The sequence below is a fragment of the Camarhynchus parvulus genome, chromosome 1A, assembly GCF_901933205.1.
Source record: "Camarhynchus parvulus chromosome 1A, STF_HiC, whole genome shotgun sequence".
Taxonomy (NCBI): domain Eukaryota; kingdom Metazoa; phylum Chordata; class Aves; order Passeriformes; family Thraupidae; genus Camarhynchus; species Camarhynchus parvulus.
This window is the reverse complement of record NC_044586.1, coordinates 41,437,464-41,454,296: the sequence shown is the minus strand read 5'-3', so window position 1 is coordinate 41,454,296 and position 16,833 is coordinate 41,437,464. Positions and strand designations below refer to the sequence as shown.

Here is a 16,833-nt window from a genome sequence, read left to right as displayed (position 1 = left end):
TATAAGAAAAATACCCCAGAACTAACAAGGAAAGAATTTGTACTACATTCTAAACTAAACTTCCAGAATATCAGACTTCCACTGAAAAAGTAAAAATAAAAGATTAAAAAAAAAAAAAGTAAAACTCCCAAACATAAGAGATATGTTTTTGACTCAGTCTCCTCACTTCAAAACTTCACAATAACAGACGACAAATTTACAGGCCAAAAAGAGAGACAGCTGGACGGGCAGAATCTTCCATTATGATTCCTGGCCTCAAAATTATTCCTAGCTTTTTTTTCACGTCAAAAGATTAACACAAGACAGTACAATTGTGTCCTTAAGACTAGAGAGTCCACCTTCACAGACACTTGGGACAACCACCTTAGAAAAATGGACTCAAGCTGTCAAGCTTCCTTTTGCTCACTCTTTAGCCCACTGATTCTCACACAGTATCCCAGGATCCTGTTTAGATATGGAAAAAAATAGCTGAGCAAAAATCTATAGTGCAAAAAGCTTTCATTCTTTCTACAATGAATTCTCTCCTCTTCAACAATGTATGGGTAAAGAAGCAATTACTACCACTGAGTAGTTATGAAGGCCTCCTACCTGTAGTCTATGACAAATTTTTGCACATCACTGAACACACTATGCTCTATGGATGAAAGAGCAAAAATTAAGAGATCAAGCAGTGTTCTATCTTAAGAAAGGTATTTGATACTTGTCATTCAAAGCCAAAGAAGACATTGAACTTGTAGCCACCAATTCCAATCCTCCAAATCTGCCGTGAAACTACATGGTTTGCTCCTCATTTTCCTAACACATGCATCTACAAAAATTCAGTCACCAGTTACACTGCCTATTTACAGTCCTCCAGCCAGGAAAGTGATACTTCATGTGGTGACAGATTCTGCTGATACAAATGGAACTATTTCTGCATCTTGGACACACAAGGAAAAGAGCTGTGAGATCCAAATGAAGAATACTTTTGGTAAAATGAAATAAAGAAAAGTCACTTAGATGTACAGAGGTAGGTTGCTGAAACAGGAGCACAAGCATTTGCAGGAAATTAAACCAGAAATTAACTGGATTTATTTACCATCCACAGATGCCTCTCAAATCATCTAACATGAAAGCTGCCTGAATCATTCTATTTCTGTTATTCAGCTAAAGAGATAAAAGCACATTTAAAAGATCTCTTCAGTAGAAGTAGAGTACAAAATTGAAAACAGTCTCCTGCACATCATAAATAAGTGGTCCAAAGAAGGAGTGCTACCCAGAACTATGCATATGCGTAGATTTGAGAAAATTTATGAGAAAGCCCACATGAGAATGATAATTTATATTTTGGATTTAAAATATTATGGATGAGCTAGACACTTTAAATTAAATCAAGGTTGAGGGGATCAACACAGCTACTCACTATACGGTATGACTTAGTGGTTTAAAGCAGCTTAAAACTGCATAGTCTTAACCAATATTAACTCTATTGCAAGAGTTATAGAAGTAAATATTGCAAAATTATGGTTAAAGAATGTACCATGCCCATATACAAATTACATCTTTGTTTATAAAGTTTTCAGAACACATAGAAAACATAAGGGATATATAGCAGATTTCAGAAATGAGGAATTAGTACATCCAACAGCACAACTGGAACAGTTTCATAAAAAAAGGACAAATGAAGCTCTGGAAAACTTGACTCTAAACTGGCAGACTCCCTCCCCGGTAAGCTCCACTCCTGTGCTCAAGTACTTCTCATGCTCTTAAAGTATGGCTTCTTAACTCACTTAAAAATCTGTAAGTAGTTTATAGCAAGAGCACTTTAACAGTCAAAGTAATTTACAAAATCCCTTCCTTTTATACTATTCTCTTCCCCTCTACTTTCCCTCCTCTTTTGATTATTCAAATCTCTTGAATCATATAAGAATCCCTCCCCCTTTTTCTTCCTGCTTCGCTGTTATAATATTTTATGATGAAAGACTTAACAAACATTGCTTAATTAAAGAAAAAAGTATTACAGTGATCATAGTACACTGTCAACATTTGGAAGATAATTCAGCTAGAAACACAATAACAGATAGCAGTTCAAGCTAATGTATTAAGATCAGAGCTAAAATAATTGAAATAAGAAAATAGTAATAAAATAATAAATTTTATATTTCTTCCCTCACCAGGGAAGAAATATCTAGCAACAAATGTTTTCTGGTAAAAAACACTTTAGAAGTGATTGAAAGTAACATTACGTTTGAAGTTCTTACAGAATAAAATTCAAAAAAGTTTGTTATAGATATCTAACTACATCTTACAAATTCTGTGATGTTAAGATTGCATGAACTGAGTATAATCACACCACTAAAATAATTGATGGGGCATTCATCTATGGTTGGAAGTGTCCTAGTCTGCAAAGACACCTGAGCTTTGGTTAGATAAAATTTCTTAATTCCAGATTGAAACTTAAGTTCCATGTAAGTGCTTAAAGGGATTTTACCTATTTGTATGTTTAGACCACACCTTACCAATAACCGTATGATAACCAGGAGTTTCTAATAAAATTTGTAGCCAAAACAGAGGGGCTAAACAGCAAAAAACTTAAGAGAATGTTAAAAAAAAAAAATCTCAAAGCCACCTGGAAAGAGCATTAGTTCAGGGAAAAAAAAAGATTCAGTGGAGTGGAAGGAAGAGAGAGGGGTCATTTTTTTTTTTTTACCTTTATATACAATTAACAGTGAACAAGCTAGACAAGCCAACTAAAAATATGCATAACAACTTTTTTTTAATAGATATAGACATGGAGATTCCATTACAGAAAACAGTATACACTGCCTGTTTACATTGGCAAAACAAAATGTATAAATACATACATGGATTTTCTTGCTTGTTTGGGGGTTGCTTTGGGAGGGAGTAGGTTGTTGGCTTTTATTTTTGACTTTTAGGGGATTTAGTTTTAACACCTCAACTATTATCAAGCTAAGTATTCTGACAGAACACAGACCTAGAGGATCCATACACTTTATCTTGAAGGAAACTCCATCACATCATCTCACCTGTCTCAGAAAATGTCAAGCAAATTTACATTTGCAACTTATCTCTGTTTAAAGAGAACTTCCTAGTTTGATGTTTTTAAGTAGATGCAGAACCACCTTTTTATCTCACTGGGAGATGAATAGCTCCATACAGTCCTTTTGACCTCATAAGCACCATCACAGGCAGTTATCGCTCAAGAGCACACAAGCTATGGTTAGATTTTCACCTTAGTCAGCCACACAGTAAGCTACCTTGAGTACTTCTGTAAATATGTGCATTCCCAGAAGATATTAACTGGTCTCAGTGTCTGGCTTTGCTATCTTAATCTTGCCATTTTCTACATGAGGGTACGTCTGAAATGGAAAGACAATCGAGACTATTGCAGATACACTATCTCATACGGGAAGCCTATCTATTCCCCAAGAGTACAAAGTTTCCTGAGATCCATGACAGCTAAATGTTGACTGCCACCTGGGACTGGAAGCATTAAGTTCAGACAAAAAAGAAAACCCACACACAACCTCTCCCCCCCCACCTACTTGCACACCAGTAATTTAGCTTAGTGACAGCAAAGGGCCATATGTTGTGTACTCTGCCCTTCCCTGACACAGAAACTTCTGTGTATTTCCTCAAAGTTTAATGAACATGTGTTTGTGTATATATATAGACAGATAAAAGTAAATCAAAGTTCCTCTGGCTGCCCAGAGCACACCAGCAAATTCACCTGGGTCACACAGATCCAAATAATAAAAGCAGCAGTTGAGAACAAGCTGCAGCCATCAAAACAATTTATTTGGCAAACATATGGGCAAAGAATGTGCCCAAGCAGTCACCAAGGAAAGGCCACTAGACACAGGACATGGGCAGAAGGCCAGTGACGGCTGAGCACCCCTGACATAAAACGTTACATAGGCACATCCTCCCTGTTGAGAGGACGATTCCTGCTGAATTTTGCTGGTGAACAAGTAGACACATACTCAGTTCCTACTGCTTTTGATAAAACATTTTCTGTGACAGACCTTCACCTGCACAATCTGCAACTCCACATATCTTCTCAGTTTATACATGCAATTACCACCTGTATTTGCTGATCTGTGCTGCCCCATGTGTGAAGGTATAGCATCTGTGGAAGTATTTCCAGGAAAAGTTGAGATGCAAAGAGCCTGAGGAAAACATACTGGAGAAGATTCGGGGTCTTTAAAACAGCAGTAGAGGGGACCGAAATTGTCTATTTTGTAACAAGCCAAAAAGAAAGAACATTTTATCTTAAACTTGCAAAGGAAAACCTTTTTCTTAAAACCACCTTGTGCTGATCAGAGACAGAGCAAATGCTCAGGGTTATAATGGAAGCACTGAAACTCTTCCTGCAGATCCAGAGCCAGAGTCTCACCTTATATACATGTATGACACAAGAAACCAGAACTACCACGTGGAAGTCTTCAGATCACCCAGCCAGTAGTAGTAAGACCTTGTTTGCTCAAGCAAGAATCAATTGCCTTGAGCTGACATTTTAATAGGACTGTTTTCCTAGCTTATGATGGAATCAGTATATTAAGATAAAAAAACTATGAAATCCAGTATGCACCTTATGGATATTCATAGCATTATAAATCTAACCCAAATACTGAAACTATCCTGCCTTCCAGATTTAGAAAATATCTTCTTTGAAGTGACAGCTTAGAAGTTAAAGCATTAAATTACCTCAAGGTAAGCATATTTTCTAGTTACAAGTGTTAAAGTTTCTTGGAAAAAACAACTTAGTTTCACTCACTGAGGTTGTCAGTACTAAGGAGCACAAAACCAGGGAGCAAATATCTGGCGTTTGTTACCTGCACTAGATCTGCACAAGACACTAAATGCTGGCTATGCTAGCAGTAGCTTTTGGCAAGTTTTTGGGCTTTGGATTGTTGGAATTTTTAACCAATTAAAAATCACAGTTTTTTAAGACAAATTCCAAGACTGCTTACTTTTCCCTAAAAGGAGCCACTTTACCAATCCATAGCAGCAGACAGAGCTGTTTTCAAAACCTCTGAGAAAGGTGATTCGCTGACCCAGATTAATAAAAAATAAACACAACCTCCTGTACTGAGGATTGCGAAGATCCACACTTAGGTTCATACTCCTGCCCTTCTACAGACTAAAGTAAGTCTGATGTGCAGTAAAGGGAGCATTACCAAAGGGTTCCCTCGAGATGCTGAGGAAGAAAACTGTCACCCTCCAAAGCTACATTAGAACAAAGAGGTCCTGCCTTCCTGGACTGCAGGCAAATCCATGCAAGAAGAGATTCATGTGTACTTTTCTACTCCTAACTACCGCCAGCCAGTGAGCATGTGAAATTGCTCTACACACGAGAGACTAGACACCCAAAATAAGGTATTTTTCCTTCTTTTTTACCTTTTCATCTCTCACAGTAGTCACATAAAACACCTTTGGCGCTTTAAGCATTTAGCTCACAAAAACTGATTTTAACTGTTCTCAGCATCAGCCAACACCCTCCTAACCCCTGAGAAAAAAATACCAGGTTTCTCAACAGAGTAAACAAACTGTTTCTGTAGCATTCATTCAGGATGATGAAAAAAAAATCAAAAAAAGTTCCTTTCTTTAGATGGGTCCTGCTAGGAAGTGAAGGTGCATTCTAGTTAAAATAAGAGAGCTATCATCATTTATAAGACACTTCATTCACTGGTATTAGCTTGTATTTGTCATTAAGCTCGTAAGTCACATGTTCTCAAAAGTGAAATGATTTTTAACTATTTGGGGATTTACCTCTTTGATTTTGCTGTCTGCCTAACCTTTGAAAGGTATATTTAGTCCACATGCCTCCAGGGACATCCTCAGCAGATTCCATTCCCTGTCTGTAGGAAGCTGTAACTGACTAAGGCAATAAAAGCAAAAAGTATGGAACTTCAGAAAATAAAGTGAAATAAAGCATGAAATCTCAAAAATTACTATAAAGATGCAAGAAATATGCCTGTATGTGATCAGATGTTCAGCTATGCACCCAGGCCATCACTCCAAATGACCTTCTGCCTTTGATGGAACCCAAAGTTCCCTAATTATACACTCTCTCCTTGCAATTACTACAGACTCCCTGCTGACCTTCTAACCTCCCTGTGCCATTTGCACCCCTGAACCCAGGGCATGCTCTGAAATGTAACACAACAAAACTGCATACAGGGAGTCAGGAGCCATTAAGCAATGCTCCATGGGTACTCTGGGTTGTAGGTGCTCTTAGCACATGCAGGAAAAGGCTTAACAGAGGGTGAAATGGCAAATCAGGATGGAGGGGGACAACGCACTCAACCTGAGAATGCAAAAAAAGGAAAGAAAGAAGGAACTTGAGGAGAAGTGAAGCTGTGAATGAACGCAGTCAGACCTTGGGGATAGATGAATACAGGATAAAGTGAACACAAGTTTCTGGTCTCACTTCAGATGACTCAAGCACATGTCCTAAGCAATTTTTAAAATTCCATTGTTACATTTCCTGTACCTTTATAACTAAGTACAAGTCATTTTCTCCTCCCTAGCTTTTACAGCATTGGTCAAATATAAGCAGCTCTCTTATATATGCAAAGCTGGAAGATAGTTCAAAGCAGTATCTTAACTTCCATACACTAAGCTCAAGTTCAGTGATCCTACAGAGAAAGGACCTTACCTAAAATAAATATAATGCAAGGCTACTGAGTCACTAGCCTGGTTTGTACCCTCTTGCTCCCCATAAATAGTATCTTACCTCAGCAGCAGTCAGACTTTAAATATTTGGATGCACTCACGAAGCATGGCACTGCTCATTAAAAAAAGAGCAATAACTGACTAATGTATTTTTTCAGGTACATTTGTTGAACACACAAACCCATGAAATTTTAAAAGCTTTGAGGATAAAAACATCTTTTTACTAATTTTTGACGGTAGTCCCATCTAGGAATAGGGAATGCATTCAGGGAGGACAAGATCTCACAAGATAATTCCACCTGGTCTGTAGTTCCCTCTTTTCACATTCATTCTTCTCTAAACTCCAAAAAAGTTTTCTCCTTTGGCAGTCGCACAAGGCAGAAAACATCTGCTTTGAATCCATGAGTTTGAGGAAGAACATTAGTTTGAAGGTTCTGAGTCAGGTTGGAGGACACTCTGTGCAGTTACAGCCAACCAGCTGGCTGTGACCACCACACAATCCCTCTCTGGAAAACTACAGGCATAACCCACAGAAGTGCAACAGCATCCATGGAGGCTCTGCTTCCTCTTCTGAAAACTACCACCACTGAGAGGAAAGCAGACACAACCCTGGCTATGCTACACACCTTCCAAGGTTGGATCTGCCTAGGCAGAAAGTGAAATGAGAGGTGAGAGAAAGTCCTGAGAGCAGCGAGACAGAGAGGTCTTTGCTGGTGGCTCAGACCAGGCACTCTGCGAGCCAGGCAATGACTGAGGACATGAAGTATAGCTGGAAGCTGCAGTGACAAGCTCACAAGGCTCATCTAGGAGAGGCAAAGGTCTAATTTAAAGGCACTCAGGGATTTCTGACCATACACATACATGATGATACTGCAATGTATCAGTAAGGAGGAGGGGAGAGAGAAATAAGAAGTGAGACATTCAGCTTGTTGCAGGCAAGAAGATGATCCTGTGATGAAGAAATTGAGAACTGATAAATAAGGCATTTGAGACAATTTTCAGCAGCACTAAGTACAGGTTTTGATGAAAAGTAATTTTTAATGTATGTGGTCCCTTCAAGTAATGCAAAGCAACAGTTTACAGGAATAGAATTCAAACAGGCAACAAAGGCTGTTGAAAGTAGAAATTCTTAGAACTTTTCATATTTTTCTGTATAAAGTATGCTACTATTCTCAATGACATGACATTTGAGCATCTATTAAAACATGAAACATGGAAGAAATAAACCAAAACCAAGCATATTTGTGATACCTCATCTTTCCCTCTCTTAGTAAACACACTACTCCCTCTCTTAGTAAACACATTAAGATATTTGGTATAGTTTTGAATTGGATTTTGGACTACATAGTCAAGAACCAGGAACAGTTATTTGTAAAGCAAGATATATACATAAAACTTAGGATGAATACAGAATTACTGTTTTCAAATGCTTGCTTCCTCACTAATTTCCAAGGACTATCCAAAGTCCACACAGCTCAACCCAAAGACGAGATGGTATATATGCAAATATCCAAGAAGCACAAGAAAGAGGTGTTTCTTTCAAATAGCAGTTATTTCTGGTTCTCTCTTCTATCCTGCGCATCACCCTCTTTTAATATACATCACACAGTCTTTAATACATCCAACCAATTGCATTTTATTTTGTGTAGACTAGAAAGAGCCTAGTATATGAAGTCAGATTTTCCTGAGGTCCCAAAAATAACAGTCTTGCACATTTAGTTTCCTGAGTGACTGGACAAAATGGAACAACACCAACTTCAATTCACAGTAATATTTACAATGCTGTATTTCTACAGTGTGCCTGTCACACAACTTGTCCTTGGCATTTCAATAAGTAGTGATTTGGCAAAGCACAAGGCAACAGTCTTCATGTTTCTAGACACAAAACTATAAAATTTAGCAACACAATACAACTGTTTTCAAAGACAGTTGTATGATACTCTCCATTATCACTTTGGAAGACATAATAAATGCTATCAAAGGATAAGTACAGAATGTACATCATTGCAGTTTTGATTTGTCTACTCAAAACAATTCTTAAGAAGGGTTTCACAGGCACACTTCCACTGAAGTTAGGAAATTTCCTATTCCCTTTTAGCAGAAATGTGTTTAGAGAGCACTGCTGCACACTTATTAGGATACAACATACCTTTACAGCATTGTTGAAAGCTGAGGAAGAAACTGATCAACACCAGCTCTTCTCTCACCATCTCAACTACCATTACTCCTCACCCACAACCACAATATCTGTTAAGCTACAAACACATAACTGATGCAACTGACAGCATCATTGTATTGAGACAATAGCTTACTGTGTTTCTAAGACATACTTTTTCCCTCTGTTATAATGCTCTTGGTGTCAGGAGTTACATCAACCAACTACATTACTGGCCAGCAAGAGATCCTTTGAAAGCGGCATTTGTATATCCCACCAGAGAAGTATCATCATGACTGCACACTGCTGATGCCAAGACGTTTCATGACCAACTACTTGGAATGATGCCCAAGAATTTCCAGCTCAGCTCTCCAGCAAAGGCATCCCACTACATTTCTTTCAGGGAGGAGAATATGAATGGAGACAGGAAGCAGTGACCAACATGCTTACCAAACCACCACAGATGCTGAAGACAGCCATGTGCGTTTCCTGGGCATTGACATGCCCGCGGTAGAAACAGTGCCGCAAATCAGGGGACGGCTGCTTCTGCGGGGCCCCGACGTGCACCACCGTGTACTGAGCAGCAAGGAATCCTGCATCAGCACTCAGGTTCAGCTGGAAGACCTGCCCGTATGCTCTGAGCTGGTAATGTGTTCGGAAAACAGCGGGCTCCAGCGGCGCCTCCAAGCTCCTTTTCCTCCTTCTGAAGTGACGCGTGTGCGGGAAAACTTCTCCAAACTCATTCACTCGGACAGGTGTGATGATTTCATAAGAGGAGAGCTGCTTCACCAAAGTCTCTGTAACAGAAGGCAGGAGGCTCAGTCTGACACCGCAGCACAGCAGCAACGCCGCGCCGGCATCCGCACGGCTCCTGGCACGGCACTCGTGGCGCCAGCCCGGGGTCCGGTGACAGCCGGGGGCGGGGGGCTGCCGCCAGCGCGCCCGGCGAGACCCCGCGGCGGCGGCCGCCGTGCCCCGCCACTCGCCGCCGCCGGGAGCCAGCGCTGCCTCCTCCCGCCCGCCGGGAGCGGCGGCTGCCCCGCAGGGCACGGCGCCCGCCGCAGGGCCAGGACCGCCTTTGCTCGCCGCCTTTGCTGCCGCTCGCTTACCTTGTCCGGGGTGGAAGCGGACTCCCCACGACGCGGTGACGAGCAGGGAGAGGGGGCACAGCAGAGCCGCCAGCCGCCTCGCCCCCCGCATGGCTCGCTCCGCGGCGGCCGTGCCCGCAGCGCCCCCGGGCCGCCGCCGCCTCAGCGCCCGCCGGCCGCCCGGGCCGGCCCCGCTCCGCGCCGCTCCTCCATGCGCCCCGCGCCCCTCCTCGTGTCCCGCCGCCTCCGCGGCCCCGCACACGCCCGCGGGAAGCCGCCCCGCGCCCGCGCTCCCTCTCCTCCCGCCCCTCGCCTCCGCTCGTCCAGCTCGCTCTCCGCCGCCGGGGTGGGCGAGGGCGGCCCTTCCCTTCCCGTCCCTGCCTCCGCCTCCCGTGCCGCTGCCCCCGCGGCCGGCGGGCGGCGCGGAGATGCCCGCTGCCCTCAGGCGGGGCCATCCCGCACCTCAGGCGGGCGCGGGCCCGGCCCGCCCCCGGGACACGGGCTGCCCAGGGGCGGAGGGCAGCTACCCTCCGCGGCCTGAGCAGGGGCGGCCCCGGGGTCTCGGCCCCGTCCCGCCGCCCCCCACCTGGGCTGCAGGCGGCGTTACCGCACGCTAGAGGTGTCGTTCCAGCCAAAATGGGCTTGTGAGGAGCCTGGCAACGCCGCATTCCCACCGGGAACGGCAGAGGCCGTGCCGTGAGATCCAGCGGTGTGTGTCCCACAGATTCGGTGTCACCCAGCCGCAGCCCCGCCGATCACCTGCCCCTGTGCTCAGCTCTGGGGGAAGCCGTTTCCCCAGGCTGCTTCGAAGGAAGGGGATGTCCAGGCAGAGCCTGACACCGTGGTGTCGAGGGACTGAAATTCTTCTGGCTCCAGGTCTCCTGCTTCTGTTGTTCTGTCTGGGTGAATTCTTCATAAAGCTGCTTGTCCCAGCATTCAGGGAGCCCAGCTTCCCTCTCACGGAGTGTGTGGATTATCTGTTTTACCTGAATATATTTTTCCTGAAATTAGGGAATGGGCTAATCAGGCCTTGAGTGAAGCTGTGTAGTACTGAAACAGCCTTCACTGCTAGATTAAAATAATATATCCCTTGTCAAGAGTCTGGGATTGTAGAAGGAATACCTGGATTGTTCCAATGTATATTGGCATCCAGCATCATCTTGAGAATATTGAATCTTGTGAGTACTGAATTTCTTCTTGAATACTCAGAAGACGGAAGCTCTCAGATGATATTAAACTGTTTTCTCTATGTGGGGTCACTGATAAGCACAGTTATATGAAAAGAAAAAAAAAATTTGAAATCTGAAGAGTTCTGCAAAGTGAAAGCAAAGAAAGGGTTTATGTCTCCAAATACCATGAATATCAAAGAAATCCAACAAGAAGCAAGAATTGCAAAGTATTTCTTTTAAACTGCATATACCAGAGAAGACTGATCATGATAGGTAAACAGAACTCCAGTTCTGAGAATGGGGTATGAGAAAGGAGGAGAGAGATCCATTCTGCCCACCACAGAAGCATGAAGATGCAAGATTCATTTCAGTACTCCAAGATGTCCTGTTGCAGAACACTCATGGGCAAAGTAGAGTAGAGCAAAACTAGAGTAAAGTTTGAGTGCTTTGATTTTATTGGCATAAAATGTACAAACAATAGTAAGACATTAAATTGATAGACACAATTGTTGTACATGCCTCTGATTTCTCCAGCAAATTAGAATTTTCCCATTTCTTGGTTCTTACTCGTTGAAGCATTTATCAGAGTGCAGCAAGTTATCTCCTTCACAGTGAACTTAAATGTTTGTCAGTGATGAAGCAAATAGGCACTACTTCATTAAATGGAAGCAAATACCTACTGATTCAGATGTGATGTTTCACTTGTTTATGATTTTAAAAATTACTTTTTCTAAAAATAAACAGAAGCACTAAGCACGGGGAAAATCAAAAGTTCAGTGATCCCAATTAAAGCACAAAGCTTTGTTGTAGACCACTTCAAAGCAAATATAAGATGACTCAATTTTTTTAACAATGTATGTATTTTTAGTGTTTTAGGAAAGACATTTGCTTCAAATGCAAATATTTTAAAAGCAATAAAATTACTTCTCCTAAATCTTATTTTATTGTATTTAAATTTCCCTGTATTCTATGTGAGAATGGAACCCCAGCTCTTCTACAGTAAACATTGAAGGTCTATCTCCCCCTTAATATCGATTGTTTAGAACAATTTAAAATTGATAACCTTCATTTAGATTGACAAATGTTCCAGTAGCTCCTCTCAGTGCCATGGACAAAACCCAGTGCCAGCTAAGGCACTTTTTTTTCCCAAATTTTCAACTGAAACAAAAAGTAAATTTCCAAACATGAATCCAGCAATTCAGGCAATGTGAGGCCTCGCAGTTGAACACCTTTTTATACTTAGCAGCCATTATTCCTTCCAAAACTACTGAAGCCCTACAGGTATTAGGCACAAGTGTGATTTTCAAATGCAAGATGGGTTAGCTGTGCAGGAGCAAAGGACAATAGAGCAGGGGATTAGGGCATTTCTAGCAGTGTTCATGTTACCTGAATGGCTTTGGGCAATAAGCTGCGGTCATTCATTTGACCTCCACCCATATGGCATCACTTTGAATCTTGTGAGGAGCAAATATAACCCTGTATATCAAAGCAAGAGCTACGTTTCTGTTACAAAGAAATATAAGTACATCAGAAAATTCAGAAATCATGGAAATAATATGTTTGCTACAACTGTTAGAGGTTGAAGGGTGGAGACACTCCTAAGGATGAAATGAAGAGGAAGAATTATGGAAGTTATTCAAAGAAGCAAGACTGAAAAAAATGAAATATTAAAACCAAATTAAAAAAAAAAAGAGATGTAAGTACAGAAACAAGGACACAGAGAGGTTGTGCAGTCTCCATCCTCCTATATACTCAAAACTCATCTGGTCAGGAAGCCCTGAGCAACCTGAATTAGCTTTTAAATTAGTCCTATTTTGAGCAGGATGTTGGCCTAGGTGACCTCCAGAGTCTCTTTCCACCCCTGGTTATTCTATGATTCTGTGAAACAAAAAATTTTAAAAAAGGTTATTGGAGGAAGCTGAAAATATTCAAGTAGAGAGGAAAAAGGAAAGGAAAATACCTATTAAAAGAACAGAGATGTAGGGGAAAAGTCAGGAGAAAATAGTTTTCAACTACAAAGAAACAGAAGAAAGGAGACACAACTGAGAATATTTAGTAAGATTTTTTCAAGGCTAGAAGTTATATAGTGGCAAAGCTCCAGCAAAGGCAGTAGAACTATGCTTGTTTGCATCTGCAAATGCAGTCCTCAGAGATGTAATGTATTCTGACTTCATTAAATCTGCATTGACATTAAAGCTTGCTATTGAATAGTTGTCTTTAAAATGCCTCCTACATTAGCGAAATAAATCCATCTATTTACAGTGTTTATTCTGTTCACTTATCTCTTTCAGTTGATATGTTTGGAGTGAAATGTGTTGCAACAGTTACTTTGCAAGTCAATGAACTAGAAGGATAGTCTGTGCTTGCTGAAATAACTTGTCCTCCTTGGGGTTTCTTTAGGATTTCATGGACAAAATGAATTGCAATTAGGTCATGATTGCTCAAATATTTGTATTGTGCATTTAAAATGCTGGAGTAGATAAGGCTTACCAGATAAAACAGTAGGATTTGTAAAAATGCATACTGAAAAATTAATACATTTCCTCTTTACAACCACAGATTAGCTATTAAATCCTTTCACCTGTTTTTGGCTCCATGTTTTTATTTAAGTGGTCTTTTATAAGTGGTTTTGGCTGAAAATCACAAAGTGGAAAATAGAGTTATAAACGTCAGTCATTCAGAAAAGGCAAAAACAACATTCCACAAAGTAAGAGAAATTGTTAAAAAAATAAGACTTATGAACAAATTTTATTTTAAAAAGGAGACTGTATGAAGTATATATTTTACTTCTTTATTATTATATCTTGGCATTTTTCTGTTTTGTGGAATACAATTTAAATCAGACTTTCACACTCCTATTTACTGTTCTTGACAGGACACTAAGCACACAAATCTTCCCAGTTTGCAATCTCTTCTCTTATTCATCCACTTATCTCACACTTACCCTGAGATATTAATACCTTATAGATAGATACAGAGATATAGATATAGATATAGATATAGATGATATAGATGATATAGATATAGATATAGATATAGATATAGATATAGATATATAGATAGATATAGATTATATAGATATAGATATAGATAGATATAGATATACACACACGATGGAGCCACCTGACCTCCAGCACAGGGCCAAGAGTGGCCCAAGTCCCTTGGTCCCAAGGCTACTGTTGTCAGGAGCAGGCTGGCCTTGTCCAGATGCTGAGCCCTGCAGCGAGCCTGGCTCGCTGCCTGTGCCATAGCCCTTCCCATCTGTGCCCCACCGTGCCTCCCCCACAATTCCATCTGCAGTGAGCCACGGGGTCTGGGCTTGGTGCAGGGAGCTGTCTGCCTGGGTCAGTCAGTATTCTCTGTGTGTTGGCAGCTGGGCTGTACCTGCATGACCAGACATGTGATTTTGATAGATACTGCTGAAGAAAAAAAAAGTTAATTTTTTTCTCCACAGTATGTATACGTTTCTGCTACTACCTGCATTCACACTATAGTAGTTTTTCAACAGTGGTGACTTACTCTAAGGTTAATGTCTGTAAATTTACTTTTTCCTTAATCAAAAACGACAGAGGTTTCATAACTTTTATATCATTTAATATGAAGTTGTCAAGTTTTATCCTGTGAGATATAGGTTTACCTACAGAGTGAAAGTACTCAGTACTATACCATGTAATTTAAACTTGCTTCACTTAGTTGAAATCCTGAATAATTTTTATATTATTCATTTTGTAGCATTGTCTATTAAATAATAACTTAATGGTAAAAAAGTATTATTCGCAAACAGATATATACCAGGCAGTCATAACTACTAATTTAAGAAGCTTCTGATTGATTAATATTGTTTCTTTGTGTTAACAAGTGAAGACAAGTACTTTGATATCATCAGAAATTCCCGAGCAGGAAAGCCAAGCGGCATATGCCAGCTACAGAGTATTACACCCAGCACTGTGCAAGCAAGTACCAAGGATGTACTGGGGCTCAGTGATCCAGGACAGAAGCAGACTGATTTGTGCCTTCTGCTAGCCCTGGGTCAGGAATACTACTCCAAGCTTCACCCTATCTTTGTGCTCCATCAATGCAGAGCACCTGTTGTATTAGATGGGAGAGTTTCAAGGAGAGGCAAATGTAGGTCACCACAAACTCCTCGAGAAGCATGCACAAGAAAAAACAAAAACCTCTAACCTGACATGTACAAGTGATACCATACAAGTAATTCAGAAAAATAAGAATTACTGTAGTGTGAAGGCAAAGGCATGTGCGCTTACTGCCAAAAAACATGCTTTTTATTTTTTTTTTTTAAGTCACAAGCACATTGCAGCTGTTACTCTGGCTGGAGTGAAAGTAAAGAGACATAGGGTCCAATTCATCTCTCATATCAACGCTGTTGGTTATGCCAAGGATAATTTGGCTCACATAGCACTCTCCTAGCTACCAGCCTTTTTCAGAGTCCCACTCTGGACTCTGGTTAGTACCTAAAATTAGTCTACAAGAGAATATAAATTTAACATTCCAAGACACTAACAGCAGTCATAAAATTGGGCATCAAATTATTAATAACAAGTGAAATTATGCTTAATTGTGCTAACTCAAGCCCATTTGTCCAGTGATACACTGTGCCAGTCAGAAGTGCTGACTTTAGCTGGAATAAGACTCCTCAAAACCAGAGACCTGCGTTAAAATATATGTCCACATGGTGAACTGCACAAAGACCAGGAAGATCCAGAGGCATCTGAACTCCAAACACTCTGCTAGGTGTGGTTCTATAGCATGATGGAAAGGATTACTTAGAGCACAACATGAGACATCCTCATATCCCGGTGCTGTGTTTCAAAAGGAGATGTGAGCTTGTTTTGCATTAATGTCAATGTTCTGACATTACAGTCATATGACACAAATGTGGGAATATCACAAATTCATGGATCATTGCAATATCCTACTGCACCAAATATTGTTATTCATTGTTAAAACACTATTCATGTGTTAGAACTCATAACTCTGACTATGAAATTGCTGAAGACAAAAGGAGAGGAAAATCATGTATAGTGCTAACAGGCTTTCCTGGAGAGACTATATCCTTCATGTCCTGTAAGAAGCTTCTCGGAAAAGAGTTGTCAGCTCTCTACCCGCTGATGGCCACTGCATTAGCATACCAGAAACTGCCATCTTCATTCTAGGTTTTTCTCAAATATGGGATATTTTTTTCTTCCTTTAGACACTATTTTTTCCAGCTGGGAGACTCACAAGAAAAATACTGAACTGATCACCAAGATGAAAAATGGATGAGGTCTTCCATGGCAAAGCAATACAAAGCTGTGTGTAAAGAGCTACATTGTGTCTCCATCTTTAGTAATTCAGAAATATTATCTCCTGATAGCCAACTTGAAAATGCTGACATTGCAGAAATTTGCACCCTTTCTTTTGTCTAGATAGGGCATCACTACCCTATTGTCATTGTTAATTGAAATTGTCATTCTGAAAAATAAATACAAATTCAGAAGATTATGTCATCTGACTTTAGTTTTAGATTTACAAAAACTAATTAAGGACAGTTGTTTTGTCCCATCCAGCAGTTACAGAATTCATTCAGGAGAAAATCCATGTTTAATTCTGTTTCTTCCAAAGGAAATTTTATCTTGTATTTTCATTAACTGTTTAATAAACTGGCCATGCTTGTTGCTAATTTTCTTGATAATGTTCCTCATACACTAAAAACTCAACATTTCACTCTCAGAAAATCTGTATA

At 40.6% G+C, this 16,833-nt stretch overlaps 1 protein-coding gene across 1 annotated transcript in view; it reads right to left on the bottom strand.

Annotated features, from left to right (window-relative positions):
• The window catches only part of ADAMTS20 (ADAM metallopeptidase with thrombospondin type 1 motif 20), an 84,610-nt gene extending 74,562 nt beyond the window's left edge, over positions 1-10,048 (bottom strand). Inside the window, exons 1-2 of the mRNA XM_030960217.1 lie at positions 9,943-10,048; positions 9,284-9,630 (exon numbers count right to left, since the gene is read on the bottom strand). Coding sequence (XP_030816077.1) covers positions 9,284-9,630; positions 9,943-10,033 — 438 coding nt within the window. The 5' untranslated portion in view covers positions 10,034-10,048. The remainder of the gene's footprint in view (positions 1-9,283; positions 9,631-9,942) is intronic.
• Positions 10,049-16,833: the final 6,785 nt, after the last annotated feature.